The 27,894-nt window shown below is 36.3% G+C and overlaps 1 protein-coding gene across 2 annotated transcripts in view; it reads left to right on the forward strand.

The window, feature by feature from the left end:
* mtus1b (microtubule associated tumor suppressor 1b) overlaps positions 1-27,894 on the forward strand; it is a 45,381-nt gene that overhangs the window by 15,708 nt on the left and 1,779 nt on the right. For both annotated transcript variants that reach the window (XM_081360362.1, XM_081360361.1), the window contains exons 5-13: positions 2,056-2,196; positions 3,546-3,650; positions 17,350-17,579; positions 23,778-23,844; positions 26,055-26,269; positions 26,590-26,695; positions 26,821-26,894; positions 27,081-27,176; positions 27,623-27,739. In XM_081360362.1, coding sequence (XP_081216488.1) covers positions 2,056-2,196; positions 3,546-3,650; positions 17,350-17,579; positions 23,778-23,844; positions 26,055-26,269; positions 26,590-26,695; positions 26,821-26,894; positions 27,081-27,176; positions 27,623-27,739 — 1,151 coding nt within the window. The remainder of the gene's footprint in view (positions 1-2,055; positions 2,197-3,545; positions 3,651-17,349; positions 17,580-23,777; positions 23,845-26,054; positions 26,270-26,589; positions 26,696-26,820; positions 26,895-27,080; positions 27,177-27,622; positions 27,740-27,894) is intronic.

Here is a 27,894-nt window from a genome sequence, read left to right on the forward strand (position 1 = left end):
AGTGCATCCATCCATCATAAAAGTACTCCACACGGCTCTGGGGGGTTAAAGGGTAACTCTCGCCAAAATTGAAACTAGGCTCTTTTTGTTAATTCGTCTAAAAGCATAATTTGAATGGAAACGCCACTTTTAAGATTTTGAATGGGAGTGCATGGGGCTAAAACTAAAATACGGTCAAACTGAAAGTGGCATTTCTATTCTAATTATGCTTTTACACGAAAGTTTGACTCTGGTAGATTAACAAAAAGAGCCTAGGTTCAATTTTGGCGAGAGTTACCCTTTAATAAAGGCCTTCTGAAGCGAAGTGATACGCTTGTGTAAGAAAAATATCCTTATTTTAAGCTTTATTAACTATAGTAACTAGCTTCCGGCAGACGACCGTACGCATACTGCGCACATCGACTTACCCCTGAGTAACCCCTGACGCGATGTATGTAGGAGTATCGTAAGCTTAGACACCTCTCGCGGTTTAAACCAATAGGGCTGTGCAACAAACTCAAGCATCTCTTCTCTTATATCGAAATCCTCCAACATTTCTTTTGAAAGTTCTCATTTTAGACTTCTAATTTGAGACCGGTGTTTTGTTTTGCTCTATCCTTTGCACTTCCACATTCGTCATGCGTTGGGTCAGATCTCACTTTTTCCGCCGCAAATCGATGTGTACGGCTGTCTGCCGGTAGCTAGTTATTATAGTTATAAAGTTTTAAATATGGATATTTTTCTTACGAAAAAACATATTTTCGCTTCAGAAGGCCTTTATTAACTGTTTTAGGTTTTGGATGCATTGTTTTGGGTTTCAAAATCTCGCCCCTCATTCACTACCATTATAAAGCTTAGAAGAGCCAGGATATTTTTTGTATACAGTATATCCTGATTGTGTTCGTCTGAAAGAAGAAAGTCATATACATCTAGGATGGCTTGAGGGTGAGTAAATAATGGGATGATTTTCATTTTTGGGTGAACTATCCCTTTAAGTCACCATCTGCATCTTGACATACTTGAAAACCTCTTAGCACTAAAATACATGTTTTCCTCTTTCTCACGCTGCATATAATCATTTTCTTAATCATTATTTTGCATTGTTTTCCAGTAAAAAAGAAACAAGATAAATTTACCAGAAAATGAATCATGCATATGGAAATCAGTCATTATCATATTTGTTTATCAAAGTACCATGGTTTTAACATTTGAGATGCATAGTTTCTCACACTTTCTCTCTGAGCTTCAATGAAATCTTCAGGGCTCAGACTGCCCTCATTCCTTTCCTCAGGTCAAAGGTCACATCTGCTCATAGTTTAGCAGTGACTTTGAGCAACTCATATACAATACAATCTCTGCCATTCCAAAGCTGTGCGCTGTAGACATTAATCACAACATCCTCCACACAACACCCTATCAGAATTATGATCAGTTTATTCCCACACTTTCCTGCTGTCCCATACTCTGAACTTAAATTCAAGAAAAAACAAGATCGCCACTGGGTTGCCATGGTAAATTAGAGCAATGAGCACTAGTTTCAATAGGAGTGCATGTGAATGTGTTTGGCTAATGAATAAAGAAGATTTTCAAGGTAAATTCCCGATAAAATTGCCCATTAATATTGACACAAAAGCCTTTTATTTGAACGATTAACTGAGAAAGTAATCATGTTGTTGTTCTGGGACCAATTGCTTAGGTTTTTTTCTAACTGATCTAGTCTTTTACTAATTGCATTTTTTGAACATATTAAATCATTTGAAGATTTCAAGGAATTGGATCTTTATCTGAGTTTCTTAATGGGTGGCATGTTTTTTTTATTTATAAGATTTGTTTACCAGAGTAGAAACTGATTAAGATATTAAGACATGTTGTGAGATATATAGACATTTAAACATCAACTTTATCAACAAATATGATAAAATGAAATAATAAAAAAATGAACTAAGTGCATGAAACAAGACCGTAAATTCATATTCAAGATACAAAAAAAAGATCAAATATAATTTGAAAATAGGGTTTACTGCACTGTACACAATATTATTTTAAAATGTGATGTGGTGATTTGTCTTTGATCAGTTCCTGTTGAAGGGATGAAGAGTGAGGAGAAGTCTGTCAAACAATCACCCACATCCCAGATTCAAGGAAAGTCTCTAGTTATCAAACCTGTATCAGGTCACCGCAGCAGAGCGAGCTCCACACCATCTAAACCTGTGACAGGTGAGGGAAACGTGAAGTTTTAATCTTCTGATCTCACTAACTCTGTCTAACAGTCACACTTATTTTCATGTTTATCAGAGTCCACATTCATCTCTCTCTCAACATTCATTATTTACACATCAAAACAGGCTCAAAGGGAAACTCACTCTCTTTGGCGTCTATAATCATTAATCAGTGGGAAAGCTCTGATTGTCTTAAGCTAATGACACTGCAATTAGAACTCCTTTGATGTTATTTTAGTTCAAAATCACAATCTGATTACAACCATATACCCCTCTTAATAGGTTTTTAAAAAGATTCTAATACCCTAATTCATTATTGTAATTCCTTTTCTATTGTTATGATAGAAATAGATTAGATTAGATCTTTTAATATGGAAGGTAAAAAATGTTATGCAAATCATACACAAATATCCTCTTCTTTAGTATTTTTCGATTGTTCTAAAACTATATATCCTTATATAACAAAAAAAAAATCCTTAAAACATCCACAAAACAAGATAAATTGACCCTAGAAGCCCAATTAGGAGCATTAAATATTAAGAAATATTTCAAATATATATATCTTGGAGATATATATATATATATATATTTATATGAAATCACAAAAAATCTTAATATTCATTATCATTGAAAAGTTTAGTTTTTTTTTAAGAAATTTATGGTTTTATTCAACAAAGACACATCAAATTGGTAAACATTTGACAGTAAATACATTTATAATGTCACAAAAGATTTTTATTTCCAATAAATGCTGTTCTCTTGAACTTTCTCCTTGAAAAAAAAAATGTATCGCAGTTTCCAAAAAATATTATATCTTTATATAACTTTTTCTTGAGCACCAACTCAGCATATTAGAATGATTTCTGAAGAATCATGTGCCTCTGAAGACTGGAGTAAAGAAAATTCAGCTTTACCATCACAGGAATAAATTACATTTTAAATATATATTTAAATAGAAAACATTTAGGGAACAAAATGATTTTAAATTGCAAAAATATTTCACAATGTTAGTGTTTACCCTGTATTTATGATTACATAAATGCAGCCTTGGTGAGCATAAGAGACTTACAACCATTACAATATTTTACCAACCCCAAACTTTTGCCGCCACAAAACAAGATAAACATATTGTTTATAGTTAATATTGATTGCCTTGCTAATTGCTTTGAGTGTAAAGATGGCGGTGAAGGTTTAGGGGCATTCTTTCTGCCCCGCCCTGTCCCACCCACTGCCATTAAAACAAACATGCACATACAGCCTCTACAGGACATCTGACTCAGTCACTGAAACCTTCCACTGCACAATCTGTTAACATGAAGTTTGATTTCTTCTGCACTATTTTAATAGGGCTGAAAGCCCCTACTGTGACCAGCCATGGGACAGCTAAGACTAACCAGAATGCTTTGCAGCGCAGTGGATCTGCACGACTTATTCGCTCATCATCAGTAATAGGTAAGGAGATAATTTGATTGTGTGTGTCTGTATGCATTTACATTCTACCATTGCTGTGTTGTCTATAGAATAATGTGATCAGTCTGCACTGATGTGTTCATTTAGTCATTTCACTTATCTACTTGCCATTGCCATTAGTTAATGAGGTAATCAAAAACATGCAGTCATGAGTAAACTTGTATTCCAGAGGTGTTGAAAATAGCATATCATAATTTTAGTTTATTTTTTTTTTCTTCACTTAAAATTGGCATGAAATTGAAGTTGTGATAGTGATAGTCTAGACTTGATTCTGTTGCTGTGATGTCATGTGAGTGACAGGTTGTCCCGCCCTCATGCCAGTAGACATGTTATCAGAGAAGAGATGTATAAAATCACAATTGTAAATGTGTAGTTTTATATTTCTCCATCATTTTTAATTAAATTATGCTGTTGCAATGCCTCATGGGATTGTAGTTCTTTCCCTCACTAAAGTTGTTAAAGGCCTTGGATGAAGTGCCTTGGAACGTGCAGCTTTGTATGACGCGTTGACGTAATTTCCTCTGAAACAGGAAGCTAAGGCGGGACATATTGAATGGCTCCTCCCCCTTTTCAAACAGCCAATAGCGTTTAGTTTAACTCACAGACTTCAAGTCATACTTGACAGCACCATGGAAGCGAATCCAAGCGCTGATGATACGTTGGATTCAACAGTAGAGGTGTGAATAAATTCCAGCCAATTAATTCTTAACCAGCGTACAGTTGGAAAACGGAATACAACTTGAGCGTTTGAGCAACCGAACAGACATCTGCAACCCATATTGCTCCGTGACATGTCAGCGGTCGATTTGGTCAGGTGGTATTTATAGCATAGGGGGGCGGGATGCTTTAGATTCTAGAGAGCATTTGATTGGACAGAAGATGTGATGAGAAGCTTAAGTCCACGGTGATGTCATAAAAATCTGTGATCCATTTTAGCGGAAGTGAGAGACTGTATGTTTTGAATGCTTATATCTCCCAAATGTGAATGTTGTCATTGTTTTGGCTAACCTTAAGGCTAACATATTCATACTTAAAGCTAAAAAACTTTTAGTTTTAGCTTTTAGTATTTTATTTCAGGGGGCCTTTTAAGTACACAGTCTAATACCTTGTATTTTGTTTTTGCTTCCAATCAAAGTTTGTAATGTTATAATTCACTTCATAGCTGGTTGCCTTGGTTCATGGCTTATAATGCTTTAATGAAGACTTTTTTGAAATCCCTATGGGAGAAATGAATGAAAAAAAAATACTTCCGGAACCAACAGCGCTGAAAAAGTGGGCGGGCACTGTTGGACTCTATAAAATTACTTATCACCATTTCATGAGTTGTCAACTTTGTAGTGTGTATTTTGAAGTATTGTGTAAGTAAATTCTGTAAGTAAGTTTAATTGTGGGTTTAATTCACACGTTTATTTTTCCCTTGTTTTGTAACCTTGTGTGACTTACTGTGCAGTGTAGAACATAAATGCCATAGACACCCTCAGGCCAAAATTCCAGTCACATTCACAACAAGCTTACCCAACCAATGCATATTTCTTGGCATTTCTTGCATTTCCGTCTTGCTTTACTTACAAACATCTTGACTTTAACAGAATTTTACCCACACGCACCACCTCCACCCCTTGAATGTTCCTAATTTATGTTGCTGTGGCCGTGCAGCTGTTGGCCTTTAGTGATGAATAAGGAAGCACAATAGTGTCAGAACACAGCCAATCATGTGCTGCTTGACGTCTCTCTATTCAACAGTATCACTCATCAGTATTCTGAGGCGCTTGTTTCTCTCTCGCTCTTTTTCTCTCCATTTCTTTTTCTTTATCCAACAAAGGCATCCATTCAGGAAGCCTGCAGCTTGGAAGATACATAAACGGCAAATAGATGTCTGAGAGAAGGCGCCCGAAAAAAGAGAGGAAAGAGGGAGAGAAGAGGAGTTATAAGAAAGATAATGACATGAGGCAAGATTAGGTTCTAATAGGGACTTTATGCCTATGAAATATGAATAAAATGAAATCTATGAAAAAAGAGAATGTAGGCGTTTAGTGTTCAAGTAAATTCAATAAAATTAATTAGTTAAAGGAATAGTTCACCAAAAACAAAAATATATATTTAGAAAAATGTCTTAAAAGGTTTTTTTTTTCATTATTTTTTCTTTTTGTCCATACAATGAAAGTTAATGGGGACCGACATTGGACTTTATTGACTTTCATTGTTTGGTCTTTCTGTTAAAGTTAAGTTTTACGTTTTTTTTTTCGTTGATAGTGAGTTTTTTTCTTTTTTTTTTCTTTTTTTTTTCAGAGAATATATCTTGAATTAAATAATGAAGTATATCTTGAATTCTTACCTCATTGGTGTTTTTTCTTTGTTTTAAGCAAAAAAAAAAAAAATAATAATAAACTCACCAAATTGTGTTACATTTGGAAAATGAAATTTAGAAGAAAACAAAAAACTAGTAAATAATACATATCAAGATATATTTAGAATATTCTCTAAAATCGAGTCATTACATTTTTTTGCACAATTTTGCTCCTCAAATACAGGATGTATAGATGTTCTATATACAAAAATACTGATTAAGATTTTTTTTTTTTTTGCTGTGTAATTGTAAATCACAATCTATAATCTTCAAATGCATCATCTTCCATCCTCATACCCATACTGTAGCCAAGAGAGAGGGAGTGAGAGAACGACATTACTCATAAACCGCCTACTCCCCGCTCTGTGCTCACTCCCTCCCCTTCCCTCTTACATTGCCTCTATCCCTCCATCCCCCCTTCTGAGTACACGAGTGTGTGTGTGTGTTGAACTACAGAGAGCTTGGCTTTGTGTGTGTGTGTGTGTGTGTGTGTGTGTGTGTGTGCGTGTGCAACACACATAAAGGATTAGCGTGTGCACGTTTGCGCGAAAGTGAGAGAGGGGAGCAGAATATATGAGACACTGGCTGGTTCAGCATCCAAGAGGACACCGCTGAAAGAGCAGCTCATCATTCCCAATCCAATCTTCATCATCACCTTGGTGTTTTTGTAGGAGGATCAATCTTTATCATTCTTGATTTTTTTTTTGGGAGACTTTGAGATTTTTAAAAACAGCTAAATTGCTTTTCCCCTATGTTTTTCTTCCTTTTTCACTTAAATTGTTGATTTGACTTCCCCCCTCATCTTAAGAAGACTTTTGCACTGGAATGTGACAAATAGATTTTTCTTTCTATAGTGAACGTTCCGTTTTTCTTTTTTTCTTCTTTTTTTTCTTTTTATTCAGCTGAGAAATTTCTTGATTTTTTTCTTCTATATTTTGTGGAGGATTTACTCTCCTCCAGTTGGACATCGAAGGTCATGTTATGGTCTCCGAGACTTTCCCTATCAAACTTCCACGTGAAGCTCACGGCTAAGGGACTATTCCGCAATCTCCAGCTACTGCCGGGATGCAAAAAAAACACGGTGGTCTTCCATGCAGGTTGGAGACCGTCTCTTCTCCCTTCCTCCATCTCTCAATCTCTCCCATCATCTCTCTATCACCATACGCCCCTTCCCCCCTCCCATATTTCTCCTTTTAACACCCGTCTCTCCATAGTTACCGCTGATCCATCTGTGATTTGAGGAGCGTCTTTGAGCAGCCTTAACCATTGTTTCTTTTTACAGGAGATGCTTACAAAGAATCATGTGTTTGTTTGTGTGTGTGTGTGTGTGTGTGTGTGTGTGTGTGTGTGTGTGTGTGTGTGTGTGTGTGTGTGTGTGTGTGTGTGTGTGTGTGTAATGTATTGAAACGCTCGGTCGCGTGATCTTTAGTGGAGTGATGCCTGTACCAGAGTGCACCATGTGCAGTGCCACAAATAGAAACTGCTTGCTGTGTTTTTTATGGGTTTATCTGTGCTATGCCTGCATTCTGATATTCATACATAAACGGCATTCATTTAAGTGTTTATATAAGCAAGGGGACCAGTATTGATTTTTTGTGCTGGGATTATATAAAGCACAGATGAATGTGATAGTGTGGTATATCAGGACAGTTAGGGCTCAGCTGATAGGGTAAAATAACTGAATTTCACCTCGCCCTAACCTAAATTCTCCACTGCCCTCCTTCTTTCTGTGTCTTGAAATTTAGGTTAGGGTTCATGTAAGGATGCTCTTTCCCTATCTGTCTATCTCTCTCTTTCTCTCTCTCTCTCTCTGGCCCTGTTTACACTTGGTATAAAGATGCATTTTGGTCGATCAGATCACAAGTGGACGATGCTAAATACAGGTGACGTTTTGAGCTTTTCCACTTTTGATCACTACTGGAATTGTCGAAAACACATTCGACCGGATTGATTTCGTAGTGTAGACGCTCATGTGGTCGAATACATTCGAACAGCCACAAAACACCGAATACTCTCTACCTACTGACCTAATGCTTAAACATTATGGGAAGTGCGCTAGTCAGACGGGATTTAAACTTTGTCAGCTGAAGACTCAAGTTTGGTTTGAAGACGGAAAATGTACCAAGCACAATGTTCTCTCACCATTCCTGATTTATATCACGCATTCATAGCGTTCAGTGGTCTTGCGGCTGTCAGAATAGAAACAAAAGCTGCTGCTCTCTGTGTGTTTTTCTGTCATCTCCGGTCGTGTTCATATGTAAATTGCTTATGTCGTACTTAGATCTGAAAAAAGCACATACATTTACCCGCCATTAGACACTACTCGAAAAAATCGGGTTGGTGAAAGTGGTTGAAAGTGGACAGAATAGACAAATTAAAACAGGTGTAAACGGGAATGTGTCTCGCTTCTCTACTTGTGATCCGCATCTTAATACCAAGTGTAAACACAGCCGCCCTCCCCATGTCTCTCTCTGTGAATCTGTTGGAGAATTTCAGTCATAGAGGTTAATATTGCATGTAGGAATTTCTCAAAATGTAGTCCACAGTTGCTGAGGTCTGTCTTCTTGTCTCACCACTTAAGAGTAATAAATAATTTGTTTATTAATCAAGTCTTGATTATCTCTCTTTAAGGGTTTTTAGCAACTGTTGCTTTATTAGCTCAAGTTTATTAATACATACCCTCCACTGCTCTTACAATTCTGAAAAAGTGTGATAAAATTTTACACCAAAATCTAATGAAGGAACTATGCATACATACATATATGCAACATACATATTCCTATATATATGCAAACTATTATTTATTATTACATTTAAAAAATGGGTAAATGTGACCTGGATATGTTCACTATATTTATCTCTCTTCCACAAGTGGTATACTGTAGGTATAGCAGTCTACAGTCTTCACCCTAATGGAAGACACAGTGGAAAATTCCAGAACATTTTTGAACACATACACTCATAGTGCAGCATCTCCTCATGGTTGTCTCCATAGAAACTAGCATGCTAGACCTGATATATGTGACCTGAACTGCAGCTCTGAGTGAGTGAGTGAGTGAGTGAGTGAGAGAGAACAGTTTGTACATGTCGAACGCTCCAGTACACAGTGCACGTGATATCGGTTCAAATTAATCTTTATCTGAGAACACAGCCTCTCTAATCAGACCAAATGCTTTACAAACCCTGATTTTAGGGATGTAATGTTGTGTGAGTGTATGTGTGCGTGTTTGTGTGTGCCAAATGCATTGGAACACAGTGTACTCAAATTGGGCCACCAAACTCACACGGCCTCTTTTTTTAATCTATTTATTCATCTGGATTTGATGGCATGCTTTGGACTTGTAGCTTCCATCCCTCATCATGCGATTTAATCTAAACTACCGCTGGCCTCATTCTTATAATTCCAATCCAGATTATTTCCCCAGACCCACCTTCTGATTCTGTACATATCTCACTAGCATTCTTGTGTGTGTGTGTGTGTGTGTGTGTGTGTGTGTGTGTGTGTGTGTGTTAGGGCTGTCAATCTTCCTCTATAATACTATTCGAATTCCATTCCTTATTTTAATTTAATATTCGAATAATATTCGAATATTAAATGCTCAAATCATCCTATTATTAATATTTACGACATTACACAGTCTGATGGATCGCCAATGCAAATGCGTGATGTTGATCGGTCTCATGTCTTCACAGATAAACCGTGTCAGTTTGTCTGTTATCTCCTTTTTGCGGACAGCTGGTAAACGTTTTCGTTTGAAAATGTATATTTTTCTCTCCGTTTTGGCCTTCCGTCCACACTGAGACGGCGTTTTTATTAATGAAAACGAAGCTTTTTCGTAAACGCACTCCAAAGTGGATACATTTGAAAACTCCGTTTTCACGTTGTAGTGTGGACTGGGAATCAAATTGTCAGGAGTGGTGATCTCCGTTTCCGTGGAGACATTGCTCTCCGCGATTTTTGTATTGTTATGATACAGCGTGGATAATGTGCACAATTGTGTTACAATTCAAAAACGGTAGCCTATTGTTCATCAGACGAAACAAAAGCATTTAATTTTCACATGCGTGTGCGAGAAAGATTGCATAATTTTCTTTTTTAAATATACATAAAGCAATATTCGAATAGGAACTTCAGCATTCGAATAGTATTGATTTTTTTAAATATTCGAATTATATTCGAATTTCGGAATTCGTTCCAACAGCCCTAGTGTGTGTGTGTGTGTGTGTGTGTGTGTGTGTGTGTGTGTGTGTGTGTGTGTGTGTGTGTGTGTGTGTGTGTGTGTATTGAAAGCAATTAACATTTTTGGCTGGTGGATGATTAAATAAGTGAAAAAATATCCTTATCCCTATATTTACAGGTAGTTAAAGGAAAAGTTCACTTAAAAATTACAATTCTGTCATCATTTACTCACCCTCAAGTTGTTTCAAACCTGTATGAATTCTTTTCTTCTGCTGAACACAAAAGAAGATTTTTTTTTCCTACTATGGAAGTCAATGGGGTCCAACTGTCTGGTTACTGACATTCTTCAAAATATCTTCTTTTGTGTTCAGCAGAAGAAATAAATTCATACAGGTTTGAAACAACTTGAGGGTGAGTAAATGATGACAGAATTTTAATTGTTAAGTGAACTATTCCTTTAAGCAGAGACCCAAACCTTATATTGATTGGAATATAGAGACTTTAAGGTGGGCGCTTCAGACTTGTGATAATAAGCAACTACCTAGCAAACACGCAGAAAACCTTAGCAACTGCATAGTAGTGCACTAAAACCACTCACAACACTTTAGCAACACTCTGGCAATCCATGGCACACTGTTATCATGTCGATGAGTTTTGGCGGGAAAACAGGAAATCCCAAGCCCTTAAAGGAGAACTCCGGTCAATTTTAACATTGAGCTCATTTTTTTGTCAATTTGGAGTGCTGTCAATACAGAGAACAACGACAAAAATCGGTGTTGCCTACACCGTGTTATCCTCTTTTTAAAATTTGCACCCTGTTGACTTCAATGGGGCAAGTACTAAACCTGCTTTTAGCCTCTTAACATCCTTGATGTGTCATTACAAGTGCACAGGTCATGTGAGTGATTCCTTCAGAATGAACACGAGTGAATCTGACTGCAGTAGATATGAAAGAAATGGATAAAAATGATGTTATTTAAGCCAGCGCAAATACCTGTATTTACATCCTGTTTTCGGTTGAAGTCCACAGTAGTCGATTGTCGAGTTCACGCGCATAGGTTTAGTTACCTATGATCACGCGCGTGAACTCGGCAATCGATTACTTTGCACTTGACAGCACTCCAAATTTACAAAAAAATGAGCTCAATGTTAAAATTGACCGGAGTTCTCCTTTCAGACTTGTGATAATAAGCAACTACCTAGCAAACACGCAGAAAACCTTAGCAACTGCATAGTAGTGCACTAAAACCACTCACAACACTTTAGCAACACTCTGGCAATCCATGGCACACTGTTATCATGTCGATGAGTTTTGGCGGGAAAACAGGAAATCCCAAACCCTTAATATCCAAAGAGATCCATAGAAAATCCAAGTGAATGCAAGTTTGTGTGTGTGTGTGTGTGTGTGTGTGTGTGTGTGTGTGTGTGTGTGTGTGTGTGTGTGATCATACTTATCCTCTTCAGATATTCCCTTTGACTTTCCAGTGAGCCATACCCCTTGCTTACCCCGATTCTAATCATAAATAAGAATAAATAATCAAACTAATTTTGATTGAGTTGTGATTATGGTGGTATGTCGTTCTACCACAGGCCCTGGATGTCGCTCTCTCTGTCCAGCAGACTGGCCACTTTCTGTCTGTCTTCCCAGCCATGCTCAGATAGGTAATCTCACCAAACTGTCACAACAGATCTGATTTAGTCGACTTACAGTCCTTTAGACTGGAAAATTGGTGGTCAAAAGCTACTTAGTTGTTCAGTGCTAGCATAGTATATGGTAAAATGTTGCTATGAGGTTACGTCCATTAGTACAATCATTATTTAATATGACTGGATTAAATAACAAAATTAATTTAGTGTTTATTTTAGCATTTACCATTTTAATACCATGTTTTTTGGACATGGTCATGGTATTCTATGATATACCCTGGAAGGACGTGTAAATACCATGGCATTTGGTAATCATATATCAAAGTACCATGGTATTTCTACCTGATACAATGTTATACTGTATCCCACAGTAATTTTTTTTTACATAATTTTTAGGAGAGAGATTTTAGGCTGAATAACATGGAAAAAATTATTAGACCTGAATTAACTTGATTTAATAAAAGAACGATTTGCTTACTTTTTTTAATACACTGCTGTTCAAAGTTTGGGGTCAGTTTTCTGAAAGAAAAAATACTTTTATTCTGCAAGGATGCATTAATTTGATCCAAGTGGCAGTAAAAATGTTTACTTTATTACAAAATCTGTTCTTTTCAATGCTGTTCTTTAAAACTTTCTGTTCATCAAAGAATCTTAAAAAATGTATTACAATTTCCACAAAAATATTAAGCAGCACAATTGTTTTCAACACTGACAACAATACGAAATGCTTCTTGAGCAGCAAGTCAGCATATTAGAATGATTTCTGAAGGATCATGTGACACTGAAGACTCGAGAAATGACTGCTGAAAATTCAGCTTTGCCTCTACAGGGATAAATACAATTTTAAAACATAATAAAAAAAGAGTTGCCTAAATATTCTTAATTAAATAAATGCAGCCTTGGTGAGCATAAGTAAGAGACTTATTTCAAAAACATTAAAAAACTCTCATCGTCCTCACATTTTTGAATGGCAGTGTTTTTAGCTGTATCATTAAGAGAGTTTTCTCTTCCTAGATATGACTGTCACATTTTTATTGAGAAGATGTACTGTAATTTGTTTGAATGTGTCTTCTCTTGAATGTGTGGCTCTGATTCTGTATAAGTGAGATAATTCTTTCCATTAAGCAAAATGCTGAAACGTTTATTCAGGCTTTCCTTCAGAACGGGTGCATAATTTCCTCATCTGCCTTCCAGTAATTATGTGGAAGAGTGGAAGCCTTTTTTTTCTCAGTGGAAGGCTTGCGGTTTGCTGGTTTGTGTGTGTGTGTGTGTGTGTGTGTGTGTGTGTGTGTGTGTGTGTGTGTGTGTGTGTGTGTGTGTGTGTGTGTGTGTGTGTGTGTGTGTGTGTGTGTGTGTGTGTGTGTGTGTGTGTGTGTGTGTGTGTGTGTGTGTGTGTGTGTGTGTGTGTGTGTGATGAATAATCTTGCAGTGTAATGAAAAGAGGGTTGCTAGAAACAGCAGCATCAAAGGAGCACCACTCTGTCTGTTAGCATAACCATGAACATATCCGGCCTGGGTGTGGACACGCTTGACGGAGCTTGTATTTGGACTCCTGTGGTAGAGCCCTACTCAGTGTGTACGTGTGTGGTAGCTAGTTACGGTCTGTCTCTAGTGGAGTGTTTGGGGGACAGCAATCACAGCGTGTCTCCTATCACAGTAGACCATCATAAACGCTTATTATGAGACCTAGACTGCACACTGATTACACGGTACTCATGGACTTATCCTGTTCGCACATGCACACACACACACATGCACACACACACACACGCACCCCCCCCCCACACACACACACACATACACACACACACACAAACAAGACTCTAATTGTATGTGCACTAGCCCAAATTTCACACAGAGTAGTGATGCTATTTTTGAGGCGCTTTGTAATCTAATAAAGCCACATTTGTACACATATTGTACACTTAAGTTTATTTATTTAACCCAATTCAAAAAACTTTTTCAATCAAATACAGTAATCAAGATGCAGCCAATGGACCCTTCCATGGACCTTCACATTTCTAGGGTTTCTCAGTAGTAAGTCATCATAGTTTTGTATATTTATGTAGGAAACGAAAGGAAACTACAACAAATGTATTATTTTTTGCATTCCTATTTGCTCCAATATAGCAAAAGAAGAAATCCGCAATAGCATTGTTTTGTTTCTGTGTCATTCCCTCACACAAACAAAGCTGGGCCATTAACTAGTTTTCCAAAAAATAATCTCCTATCTGGTTTTCAAGTCAAGTCACCTTCATTTATAGTGCTTTTTACAATACAGATTGTTTCAAAGCAGCTTTACAGTGATAATAGGAAATGCAACAAAGATTGTTTTGGCTGTACGGCAGATCTAGAAGAAAACGTCTGAATTTATTCATTTCTGTTGTAAAAAATCATTAGTTATTAACTCAGGGGCCGCTTACACGACACCTTTTTCACCTGAAAACAAAACTTTTAATGCGTTCTGGCCGTTCATTTACACAACAACAGCGTTTTGGTGGCCTAAGAACGCAAACTTTGAAGTAGGTTTAATAGTTTTAATATCATTATGATGACTTTCCATAAGCACAATGGTTTGAGCTAATGATATTTCCTTGCCCCTAACCCTAAAATTACCCCTAAATCAAAGCATTCTGCATTTAAAAACAAACATCATTTAGTATCCTTTATAAACTGTTTTCCTCATGGGGACCAAAAAAACATAAAAATCTATTTCAGATAATTATATATGTATTTTTTTAGAATATACAAGAAAGTGGCAAAAATGTAATCTAAAAAAATTACAAAAATCATGTTTTTAATAATACATAATTATTTTAATACACCAAACAGATACACACACACACATTGGACATGTTCCATGGTAATTTCATGGTATTCTAGAGTATCGTGTATGTAAATACTGTACCATGACATATAAATGTGGTAATCATTCTGCATCACAGTATATACCACAGTTACCATCTGATACCTCAATACTGCCACTATATCGATTTGTTAGGGTTTTGAGGACAAAATGTATCTGTGTCACAATAATGTCTGTAGCAGCAAAGTATGTCAGGTCAGCAGTGATGTGATCAGAGCTGATGACACAGTCCACTGGGGTAGCAGATTGCGCAGATGTGGTCATGTGACCACAGGCAAGGGCACTGTTTATTATGATGCCACTGGGTTACAGTTATTTAAGGGCATTACAGTTACCTCAAAGCACATATTCCCTCACAACTCATTGAGCCAGAAAAGGACTGCAGCAATCTCGCTATTTCAAGCCTGCGTTTCAATAATGTAACAGGGACATTCGTCACAGTGATCTTTGCATTATACATCACATTTGGGTTTGGACTGGCAGATTTAGAAAGAAAATTGTTTTACTGTGTATAAAAAAGAAAGATAGGAAACATTTTAATGATAATCAGTTGTGCATTCATTATAAACAGGATTACATGTTTCTATTTATTTAGATAATCAATAGTCAAAAATAAAGAAAGATTAGATATGTTTTCATTAAATACACTGACTGCCTAATGAGACTTCTTGTTAAAGGACATCAAAGTCTAATATGAATATAGTGTTGTATGTCTGTGTAACTTCTACAGGCGGTTGATATATACAGTCTCCCTGAATGATGTGTTGATCGTTTGTTGTGTGACTTAATTTCCAAAATGCACATAAAAGAAGCTATGTGATCAGAATCTGAGAGTCAACAAAGTTCTGAATGTATCTGCCAGCAGGGGGCATCAGAGAGACTTTGTGATTCATGGAAGGTGGTTGAAATGTATAGTTCACCCAATTCTGTCATCATTTACTCACCCCCAAACATTTTTGACGTTTTTTTATTATTTATTATTATTATTATTATTACTACACAAAACTAAAAAAGAGAAGTTTAGCAGAATGTTGATGCTGCTATTTTCTGACATTATTTTTTGGGGGATATCAAAGCTCCAAAAAACATCTTAAGAGTAAAGTTCTTACGGCTGTATTCAGCTATATTTAATATTAAGCTATATAAGTGTTCTGAAAGCCATATGACAGCTTTGTGCGATACAGAAATTAATGACAGAATTATTTTTATTTAACTATCCCTTAAATGGTGGCTGTCAAATCAATCCACTACTAGAGTAATAGGCCTCAATTTGTACCTTTCACCGCTTCCATGTGTTTCTTGTGGTTAGTTGGCAGGTTTGTGTGTGGAATATTTTAAGGTTGCTGTGTAAATATACATTAAACGAGGACTATATTACCATCCAAATTACAGTTCTTGTTAAATGTCATCCCTACAGCAGTCCTGGGAGTTTGAGAGAAGCCAAAAGAATAGCAAAATTATGGACACGTATATCCAGCCTTAATCCCCATGTTAAGCTTTAAATATCGAATTAATACATAAGAGTAATAGACATGTGAAGCAATGACAGCATCACATCAATGCCTGTACATATATTTTTCTATAATTTGAGTACACTTATTAGACATTTTATGACCTCATACAGTACATTGGGAGACTACATGGAATATTTTAATTTACATTTTAATAATTTGTTACACTGCTTGGCTATTTAAATAAAATGAAAAATCTATAAGGTGACTAATAATAGTAAAATAGTAAGATATATACTTTTGTACTTTGTGTCTTTTGTATAATTGACCGTAATTGGGAAGGTGAATAACTAAACTATTTTAACTATTTTTTTTTTTTTTTTGCAATGAATTATGTTTTTTTAACCTTGTAAAGAATGTTATTGGGGGTGAAGTATGAAATCATTTTATCTAATGTATCTTGATGGTGCATATAGATTTCCATGCCACTAATATATACATCTTTTAGTCCCAGTGAACAGGATAAAACTTATGTTTCTACATTTCAGATGTATTCAGTGTAAATTCTGATTTCTCAGTATGCAGTTTGAATATATGGATATAAACTGATTTATTAAGGTGAAAATGGTTGGTGTGTAGATATATTGATTGTTTTCTGTACAAGAGATCTGTCAGCCAGTATTCATCACAGATAATGGGATGGGAAACCATATTTTGACTTGATATTTTAGCCTGTAGAAGATGGGGCCAAAATGCACTCTCAACACACGCACACACACACGCACGCATACACACACACACACACACACACACACACACACACACACACACACACACACACACACACACACACACATCTCTCTCTTTCCTTCTAATGCACTCTTAATGTGCTCTCTGGACCTTAGTGCATTATCATTAAGATTCAATCCCAGCATGCACTAGGACTCAAGAGAGGGCAAATGCTTTATGTGTGGCTGAGTTTGTTGCTTAAAGCTTTTGTTGCAGAGCTTTCTATCAGTCATGTTTATTTCTTTCTTATGATATCATTTAAGTAACTTAATGTTCTTCTAGTGTGTGGGTGTGTATATGTTTTCTTTTTCTTGAAAACTGTTTTTGAGGAGTATATGTGATTTTGGACAGTGAAATCATGCTGAACATAATGACCACACTGAACACGCGCTCTTTTACAGTGGACAAGAACCCTAAAGTGCCCAAAGCTGCTGGGCCAACAGCTGGACGGACACAGCAGCACAGCCCAGCTAGTCCTCAAGGAGGACCGACGGAGGAAGAGGAAGAGAGAGATCTTCGTCTTCAAAGTGAGAAGAAGAGTCAATGCATCCTGCACCTCCGTAAACTCATCGTTAACAGCAATCGGCGCCTGGAGGCTCTCGCCTTGGTTGTGCAGCACATCTTCAGCGAGGTTTGAAAGCTTTACTGTTTAATATTTTCTCTCTTTCTTTCTGTCTAGATAATCCTCTATGCAGGTTTTCTCCCTATTATTTTCTATTTTACTTCCTTGCAGTGATTAGTGCTCATTGTTGGTCTGTTGACCTGTAGTGCATTATTGGTCTACGTGCAGAGAGCTGCCTAAAATGGGGTTTTAAATGGGACTGTGTGTGATAAAGCACTAATTTAACGTTATCCAAGTCTTCTTTAGTCTTCCTAAATTTTCTTAAGTAGTAAATTGTGACTACAGGGTAGTTCTGTTTGAGAATGAGATTCGGCATAATTAAATAAAATATGTTTTATTTCATCTTCAGTAAATATACCTGGACATTTTACGTCACATGTGACTATTTGCATTTGAGATATAGATATCTGGAACTAACCTTCTTTTATAGATATCAAAAATGTGAATGCACTTTCCATTTAAGTTTTAACCATCACTTAGATTGAGAACTATCAGCACATTTTCAGATTGCTAAATTAAAATTTTTACGAGTTTAAATTTCATTGTGTGTGTCGAATCAAATCAAGATACACTATGCTGTTTGGTGTTGGTAAGACATTGTAATGTTTTTTATATATTTATTTATTTATTTATATATTTTAATGAAGTCTTGTATGCTCTCCAAGGTTGCATTTAGTTGATGAACAAATACAGCAAAAACTGTGAAATACTATTACAATTTTAATAAAATAATAATAATAATAATAATTATTCCTGATGTTAAAGCTGAAAATTAATTTATTTAAAATCATTTATTCCTGATGGTAAAGCTGAAATATATTTCATATTTTTGTGAAAACCATGGTGTGTTTTTATTACAGTGTTCTTTGATAAATAGAGAGTTAAATCAGCATTTATTTTAAATTGAAATCTTTTATAACACTATAAATGTCACTATAAATATAACACGACTTAATGAATCATTGCTGAATACAAATAAGAATTTCTTTCAGAAAAAAAAATCTTACTGACCTCAAACTTTTGATAGTGATAGTGAAACATCATTAGATGATCTTATATGATGATTATTCAAATTATCTTCTTCATCTTTTCTAGTTTGATTATAATTGCAGATATCTCACATTTTCATTTCATCCTTTCAAACTGTAATTGGGTCAGTTGCAATTATAAACATCTGAAATGTAATTATGGATAATCGCATGCTGATGCTTGTCACAGCGTATGTGCCTGTTTGTTATGTCTAGAAAACAGAAGTAGGAAACGTTTTATATGGTGGTACCAACATTTCCAGGTGTGTTGGAACTAAGAGGGCTGCGGGGGGATGTTCTCTCACATTCACTCTAGATGTCATGCATGATTTGGGTTAGTCAATAAGCCAAGTTTGACCTGAGCCTATCATGTGATCTGTTTGCAACCCACCGAAAACACAGGTTCCTATTCATTCATGCTCATCGCCATCAGACCCGCACATGGGCCTCTTTAGCTAGATGTTGCACTTGTGCAGTGATCTTCCTCTTTTAAATTACTTCTTACCCTCAGCCATTGTTCTGTAAATGAAATGTGGCTACTTTGATAGTGACTTCAACCAGCACAACAGAAGCCACACATGTTTCAGAGGAAACAGTCAGTCTTATTGGTCAGTCTTAAATGTCAGCCATCAAACTTTAATTTTAGGGCCTGGCATGATCAAATATCTGGGAGTGTCTGAAAAAGCCCTTTATTTTGTGATTGGCTGTATCCTGGATACAAACTTGTCACAGTGCTAAATCTCCATTTGCTTTCTTTCGGTTTGCAAATATTTGCAGATCAAAAGAGACTGTCAATCACTAGGTGTTACTGAGTATTTAAGGGTTCTCATTGGTCTGAATACACCAAATAACCATGAGGTAAACACAATAGTAGGATAGTACTAGAGTCGAAAAGATCAAAATCATTTTCTTTGGGTGTCTCAAAAAAATATCATTAAAACTGAAAACATGAAATTACAACTAACCAGTTATTCAGTCATTTTTCAAATGTTAAGCCTCGGGTATTTAGCTTGCCAAACCAGTTAAACAGAATAATGAATCACCGACATTGACACATCTTTGCCACACTGCTCATGATTGATTGAATGCCTTTTTAACATCTTAGTAGGGAGTTTCTCAGATGTTTGTGAAGACCTTTTTTTAAGGAAGGTTAGGATGGTGAAAGCTACAGACTCAGTCTGCATTAGTTAGTCTTCAATATATTAAATTGTATAATCAGCTTTGATCACTCTGGAACTTCTGTGGTAAACTTAGAAGAAAAGTGTGAGATTGAAGTTTCATAAGTCTACTGTTTGTTTGACTGGGGTGTAGTAACACGCTAGTGTTTTGCATTTTGTTTTTCTGACAGAGTAGGAATGAGCGTAATCCCACCCTCATGGGCCCTGAGGCAGAACCGCTGACTATAAAATCATCTAGATACAAAATGCTCTATTGAATCATATACCGCACTCTCTGATGATTTTTGATGATCTGAAGGTGTGAATCTCTACTGTAATTCCTGCATGGCTGGCAGAAATTTTTCTTGATTTTGAATTTTAGGTGCGATTAATTTAGGCTGGAGAGATCAAAGTGAGCAAGAATATAACATACACTCAAAAGGACCTACTTAGAATATTCAACAAGATTTTTTTTTTTTTTTTGGATTGAATTTTGATTTTGTGTTGACTTTAAACTTACTCTAATGTGCCTGAACGCACCTATAGGTAAACACTATTGTCTAGGTTTAAAGTAGGGGACTTAACGTAGGCTTATGTGAGCTAATGTTAGTGTAACTATGTTAATAGGTTACTCAATGTGCACCCCACACCCATAGTAATCTTGACCCCAGGCGTACAATTACATCCAGAAACCCACAACTTCTTTCTTTCTTTCTTTCTTTCTTTCTTTCTTTCTTTCTTTCTTTCTTTCTTTCTTTCTTTCTTTCTTTCTTTCTTTCTTTCTTTCTTTCTTTCTTTCTTTCTTTCTTTCTTTCTTTCTTTCTTTCTTAAACTTCAAGTCAGTCCTTTTTCCATCTCATTCCATGCATTCCTCAGTGTCCTATATAAAATGCGAATTTGTTATCTTATCTCCTTATCTCTCAGTAATAGCAAGTCGGCCCGCCATCAATTGTTCTTATCCAAACAGGAAAAAAAAAACACCAAGGATACTTCACAAATTTTGCACTTCTACTCCAGAAACCCCACATACACTCACATGCACTCTAGGAAACACACAAATCTTTTGCTTTCATTCCGCTCAATGAAAAAAGAGACTTTGCTTTAGGGAAAGTTGACAGTTTTAGCACTTGTGTCACCCACAGTGATTGATAGTGAGCACAGAGGAGGTGAGATGTTGCTGTGAGGAATGCACCAGCTGCTACTGAGCCCAAGGGGGCGGGACTTAGGGAAGGGGCGGGGTGTATTTTCCCACCTCACAGCTGTTTGGCTGATAACAGTAGAGCAATGTTTCTCTGTACCCACCCACCCGCTTTCCACCATACCGTATTTCATAGAATATGGTTGCATATCATTTTTAGCCTGTTTTTTAGTGGAAAATGTCGCTCTTGAATCTCCACTGAAAAGTTATGTATTTCAATTAAAAGTTGTCATATAAAATCATACCTGAAAAAATTCAAATAAAGCATTCAAGCACATGCTAATAGGTTATTTGCATATGCTTGAACTGCCATCAAAACTATTGCATTTGGATTTGATTAAAATCTGTTTGGTAGGTTTTCTTTCTATGTAATCATTTAACCTGATCCTTCATATATTTTTTCTTCCCCCGTTTATATTTGAACTTGAACTGAACAGCTCTGCAGACCTATAGTCTTCTGCCATGTTATGGTTCCCACGTTGACCATAACGTTATATAAACTCCAATGCATCAAGCGCAATCTCATTTATAAAACAGCCATGTTATGTAACTCTGATATCACCTTTTGGACTTACTTCTTTCCATGTACCCTGGAAAAATGTGATTCATCTATTACTTATATCAGTAAGGACCAATCAAGTTGCTTGCCCATAAAACCAAAAAAAAGATTTTCTTCATAACCACAGAACTGAGTTTCCACCTACTCACTCCTTCAACATTCATCTTTCCATTTTCTCTTATCTGAGTTTGCGCTCCCTCTCTCTTAGGAGGAATACGGGGGCAGGTTAGTGAAAGGGAGGGAACGGTTTCTAATGCAGCGTGCCTGGAGACTGATGCTGACAGACCAGTTTTAAGAGTAGAGGAGGAGGAAAGTAGTTGAAGATCGTTGGGTTTTAGGGGAGAGGAGAGGGCAGGAGGAGAAGATGGGCTCCTCCGGGAGCAAACCTGGCCTAAAGAAACACCCTGGCTCCAAGAAGAATCAAAAGGTGCAGTCTAGTTCCTCTCCGTTTTGAGTGGTTATTTTGCAACTACTGATATTGACAGATTTACTAGTTACTACTCTGTTTCTCAGCAACTTCTTTCTCAGTGTGTTGTCTTTTTTGATTCTTAACTTCCTGTTCAACATCAGAACCATTGTTAGGCTTGTTGGGTGATTTGATATTTTGTAATGGCAGGAAATTCTGAGTTGTGTATCATGTGTTGTACATCTGTGATTAGGTTTGGAGTAATATATTTTGTTTGTCGTTCAAATTCCAGTTTGTTATCAGATATTATATTCAGCATGCAATACTGTGTAGTGCACAATCATGTGTTTGCGTGTCACAGAAAGTGTTCTTTGTGTGTTTTGTCCATGCTGAGTGTGTGTTTGAGGTGTAAACCCCTGTCTATGTATCTTAGGCTGTGAACACAAGTGTGTGCTGGTATAGTAAAAGTAACCATAACATGGAGTTTGACTGTCACGTGTTTAGCAGTCCTTGACAGTCTTTATCACAGAACATAGTAATCTTTCCTAGGCTGTGTGATCTTTGGCTATGTAGAAGTTGATCACAGACACACACATACCTCTTTACTGAAACATTTAATTCGGCCTCACACTAACCCTTGATCACGCCTGCTGATAAGAAACTGATTGAGATGGTTCTTATCCAACAGCAATAGCCCATTTTGCCAATACAGACAGTGTCAAGCTGAGAGCCACGCGTAATACATGATATCATTGAAAAGGCTTGGGGATTGTTGTGTTTAAACATAGTTAGTATCTAAGGGTGAGTGTTTATTCAGTGTGTAAAATAAATATTAATAAAATGTGTTGGCTCTTTAAAACATCTGTGGGGTCAAATTGAAGCATATCTTGAACTTTGTAGAAGTTTTGGGGAAATTTCCATGAGTGACCTGCAGCTTTCAGTAGGGCAGTTGGTCTCAAATTTTGGACCACTGGTGGCCCGTGAAGGACTCTTATTTAATGTTGCTTCTAAATAAATCATCTAATTATAATAGACAAAAAAGTACCAGCATTAAACGACCAATTAATCAATGAATTAACTGATAAATTGGCTCATTTCTGTTCTTTGGCTATAAGTAAAGCAGTAGTTAATTTCAATTAAAAAATAATTGGCAAAATTAAGGGTATTTGGTGGGACAGAAGTGTTATTTGAATGTCATGTTTATACTATTATAGTATGTATCAGTGATTTGTATCTGTTTTTATATTCTCAGTTTCCATCTAAATTTTAGTTTTAGTAATTTTATGTGCTTTATTTCTTAAAAAAAACGAATTATCTTTAATTCATTTTTATTTAGTAATTTTAGTACTTCAAATTAAACATTTATTTTTCTTAGTTGCAAATTTTGTAGTTTTTCCAGCTAATATTTATATTATAATTAATGAAAATAAGCTTTCATTTTTTTTTTTTTTTTTTTTTTTAATTAAATAAAAATAAATAAAACCTCTCTCCCATAGATTTAGTTTGTTACAGTAGGCCAGATCAGCTGCATGAAAAAGTTTTAGGAAATATTACAAGCTATAATTCAAAAAAATATTTAAAATACATTGCTTTTCTTATTATATATTTGTATTTTATATAAAAATGATGACCTCATATTATTCATTAAACTACATGGAATATTTATCCTTTCAACAATTTTTTTTAATGAATATAAATTATTTATTCTATTATATATATATATATATATTTTTTTTTTTTTATTCTACATATTTAAGTCCAAAATCTTTGTTAAACATATTATTGTCAGCTATCTTTTTACATTTTCTTGATTGGTTTGAACGATTGTTTTTCAGTTCTGTTTCTGTCATTTGTTACAGCGTGATGTGGCAGTCAAACAGAGGGAAGAACTTTCTGTCCAACTCAACAACCTGCAAGAGCAACTGGGTAAGCAACACATGTCCAATCAAATGCACAGAGGCTTGGTTTCTATGTCCATTCTCAAAGCTCACAGAACGTAAGCTTTCATGTTGGTTAGTTAGCTGTCATTTAGCAGGTGATTTTATTCAAAGTGACTTGAAGAACACTAATTGTAGGAAAAGTCTCTGTGAGAAACCTTGGGATAACTGCCTTGCTCAAGGGCACAATCCTGATAAAATAGGGCTGAGTGAGTGTTTAGTTTCGGGTTCACACCTACTTGAGATTGCAGAATTTAGTCTTTTTTTATTACAGATAATTTACCCGAGCCATGTTTAGAGGCCAGAATATCACCGAAACTTAAGATTGGGCTCTTTTTGGCTTAGCCTTGGCATTGTGGTGGCAAGCGTCACTCAAATTTTCTTTAGAACATGTACAATTCTAGTAATATTTCTTTGTCTATGTTATCATTAAACACCAATTAGCACTTGTATGAGGCTTCACTGCCTTGGAGTGATTTGCCAGTCATATATTGGTTGTTCGATGATGTTCCTACATTCCAGAGTGAGGCTGTTTCATGTTTTATCCTGTGTTATGCTCTTCTGATGAGCGTTGTATTGATGAAACTGTACAGCTCAGTGTTTGGGAATTGGGAAACCGCTATGATCAACCACACGTCAGACACACTCCACCTGTTTTATTATACCCTGTAGACGTTTGGCAGCCTTTCACTATGTTTGGAGTCTGTGATTTTATTTGTATGTGTTAGCAACAAAATATGACTACTCGATGCGTTTGTACATTGAACTCAAATACACACACATTCTTGGCAAGCCCGGACACACACATTTCTAATGCTGTAGAATGTTAAGGAATGGCTGCTTGTTATGTTTAATTAGTTTGGCCTTACGCACTGTCATGGCCTTTGGCTTCAGGACAAGTGTGAAGGATGTGTGTGGCATATGAGGAATGTTTCACTCACACTGGCTTCTGAATGCAAGTCCGAAGGTGCAGTTGGCCAAATGACACTGCTCCTAAAGTTCACTGCCCTTTACCTCACAGAATTCAAAGCATATTTATCATGAGGCTTCCAGAACATATGCTAACACATGCATGCTACATTTAAATGTCCACTGAAAATTTGAGGGGAATCTTAACTTCACTCCGCAGACCTTGTAAATGTAATTTTGGTTTAAATGTACTGGTGGTTCAATCCTCTCTAGAATATAATTCTTACCGCAGTAGATTCTAGATTTCACCCTGGATTTTACGCAGTATTTAGGGAGTTAAGTACACTATCATTCAAAAGTTTTTTGAAAGAACAAAGTCTGCTCAACAATGCTGCATTTATTGGATCAGTAAAACAGGAATATTGAGAAATATTAATAGTTTAAAATAACAGCTTTCTATTTTGACATATTATTCCTATGATGGCAAAGTGGCTTCGTTTCAGCACCCATTACTTCAGTGTCACATGATCCTTCAGAAATCATTCTAAAATTCTGATTTGGTGCTCAAGAAACATTTCTTTTTATGGTTAATGTTCTCAGATGAATCTTTTATTTATAAATATAAATATAAAAAAAATAACAATTTATAAGTCTTTACTGTCGCTTGCTGAATAAAAGTACCCCCCGATTTTTTATCGATCCTTTTATGGATTTAACCACTAGTGCATTCAAGATTCTATGTTAGATTCTACTGGCTTTTTAGAGAATTGAACCATCGACTTTCTAGACTTGATTCAATTTGAGATTTGTACATTTTAAATTTTGTTTTTGTCACAAAATGGATTTCTATTCTGGTGCGCTCTAGATTCTACGGTCTCTTAAGAGAATGGAACCATCAGAACATTCTAGACTAAATAAAATAAATTTGCAGTACAATCTAGAAATAGAATAAAATTTCTCTAGAATCTGTTAAAGATTCCAAAGTTAGTGTCAAGAGTCAAGACCAGAACCTTTAAGACCTAAACCAACACCAAACTCCCCAAGGCCCGGATTTAGGCCGAGACCTGTTTAAAAAGTATTTTAGTGAACTGAAAGAGAAAAGGGAGAATGTATTCCTGCATTTATTTCAGTTAAACATAGTATGAAGGAAAATAAACTGGAGACCCAGATCCAGACCAAGCCACCGAGCAATAAGACCAAGGCCAAGTTTATATAGTCTTGAGAGTGCTGATGACCAAGTACTTGCTCATCTTCTTCCTAACATGCTCCTTTCCTTCACTCATTCCCCAGGTAACTCTGTCTCGTGCTGTGAGCAGTTGGAGAAAGAAAAGGAGGAGGTGCGTGTGACTTTGGAGGAATTGTTCCAGAAACTACAGGAGCAGCATCAGACAGAACTACAGCAGCTGGAGGAGAGACTGAAGGACTTCTACTCTGCAGAATGGGACAAGACCCACGAGGCCTATCAGAGGGAGGCGGACAAATGCAGGGCGCTCATGCAGCAGCAGGTAAGATCTTACCTGGGCTTTCACAAAGAAATCACGAGTCTTATGTAATCACGTTTAACCATTCAAATCACACAGCTCCAATCACGCAATATTACATGTGTGCGAGTGCTTTTAAAAAAAATGTGTGCACTCTTTTTATTTGCATGTTTGTGTTTCTAAATTAATCATGGATGGATGTGAATAAATGGTATCAGTAGCTTTGACGTTAGCTTTTACGTGATGCTGCATCCGCTCTGCAGGACCAACCGGCACAATTTAAGGGAAAAAAAGTATGTTTAATGTTTTCATTGTAAGATGATGAGTATGGTTTCCACTGACAGGTGGATGATGTGAGGAACAAACAAGAAGCTCTGAGGAATCAACAGGCAGTGGCACACACTGAGCAGATAGCAACACTGAAACATGAACATGAGACTTCACTTGCAGGTAATTTCACTGCACTCGTGAAAAGGCCTATTGTTTATCCTTTCATTGAATGTTCTATATTTTGAATTTGATATAATCTATTCTGTCAAGATGAGATCAATCAGATTTTTTTGTTTCTTTTCCAGAGCTCAGGAAGACACTTGAACAGGACAAGCAAGAACTTGATAAAACAGTGAAGGAATCTGAGGCTATGCTCAATGTATGCATCGCCATCTTACAATTTAACTTACCAATATGAATATGTTACAATAACTTACTATTGAATTTCTAAAAACGTAGTATTGAGTTATTTACTCAAATAACTGCAAATAAATGTGTATGTATCATTGTTTTTTATATATATATATATATATATTTATTATTCAATCACTGTTCTCCCCTACAGGAGAAAATTCAGACTTTGACAGCAGAAAACGAGGCTTTGAAAGAAAGACTGAGAGCGGAGGAGGAGCGGAGGAGAGCTCTGGCAGACAAAAGTCAGGTAAAATTTGCACTTTGCAATGATGCATTAGTCACAGTAAAAGCACAGCATTGGTGAATTTAAATCCTTTTTTCACTGATTTGATGAACAATCCCCCAAACTACCAGTAATGTAAAATTATAGTATTTATCAATATTTTTATATTGTCAATATCAATAATTTTATCATGTGCTTTTAAAAAAAGTTAACAAAAACAACACTCTAAGAATTGACCCTAATAAAGTCCATTACATATGTGTACATTTGTGTGGTTCTTTTGTTCTTATTTCGGCAAGCTTGTTAACATCAGCCCCAACCGTAGTTTCGAGGGGGTTAGTGGGACGTCCGTGTAAAGCCAGTTACTGTGGCCCATGCTAAGCCTGCGATCCATAGAGATGTTAAGTGTACTTCTTTGTCTTCCCATTTGGCGTGAAACACAAACTGAGCACCTGTTTCTCTGTGTGCAGAAGGACGCCCACACACTGTATTTGGAACAGGAGCTAGAGAGTCTCAGAGCTGTGCTGGAAATAAAGACCAACCAGATACACCAGCAAGACAAGAAACTCATGCAGATGGACAAACTGGTGAGGATGTGTACTGTTTTATATATATATACATATATCACTGTATGTATAATTAGCCTTTGCCAGGTCAACTGCCTTCCTGTCATTTAAAGGAAGAGTCTGCTGTGACGTCGCTTCCCATGATTCCCATCACATAATTATGCACTGTCAGATAT

The sequence above is a fragment of the Scardinius erythrophthalmus genome (assembly GCF_964197995.2).
Source record: "Scardinius erythrophthalmus genome assembly, chromosome: 3".
Classification (NCBI taxonomy): domain Eukaryota; kingdom Metazoa; phylum Chordata; class Actinopteri; order Cypriniformes; family Leuciscidae; genus Scardinius; species Scardinius erythrophthalmus.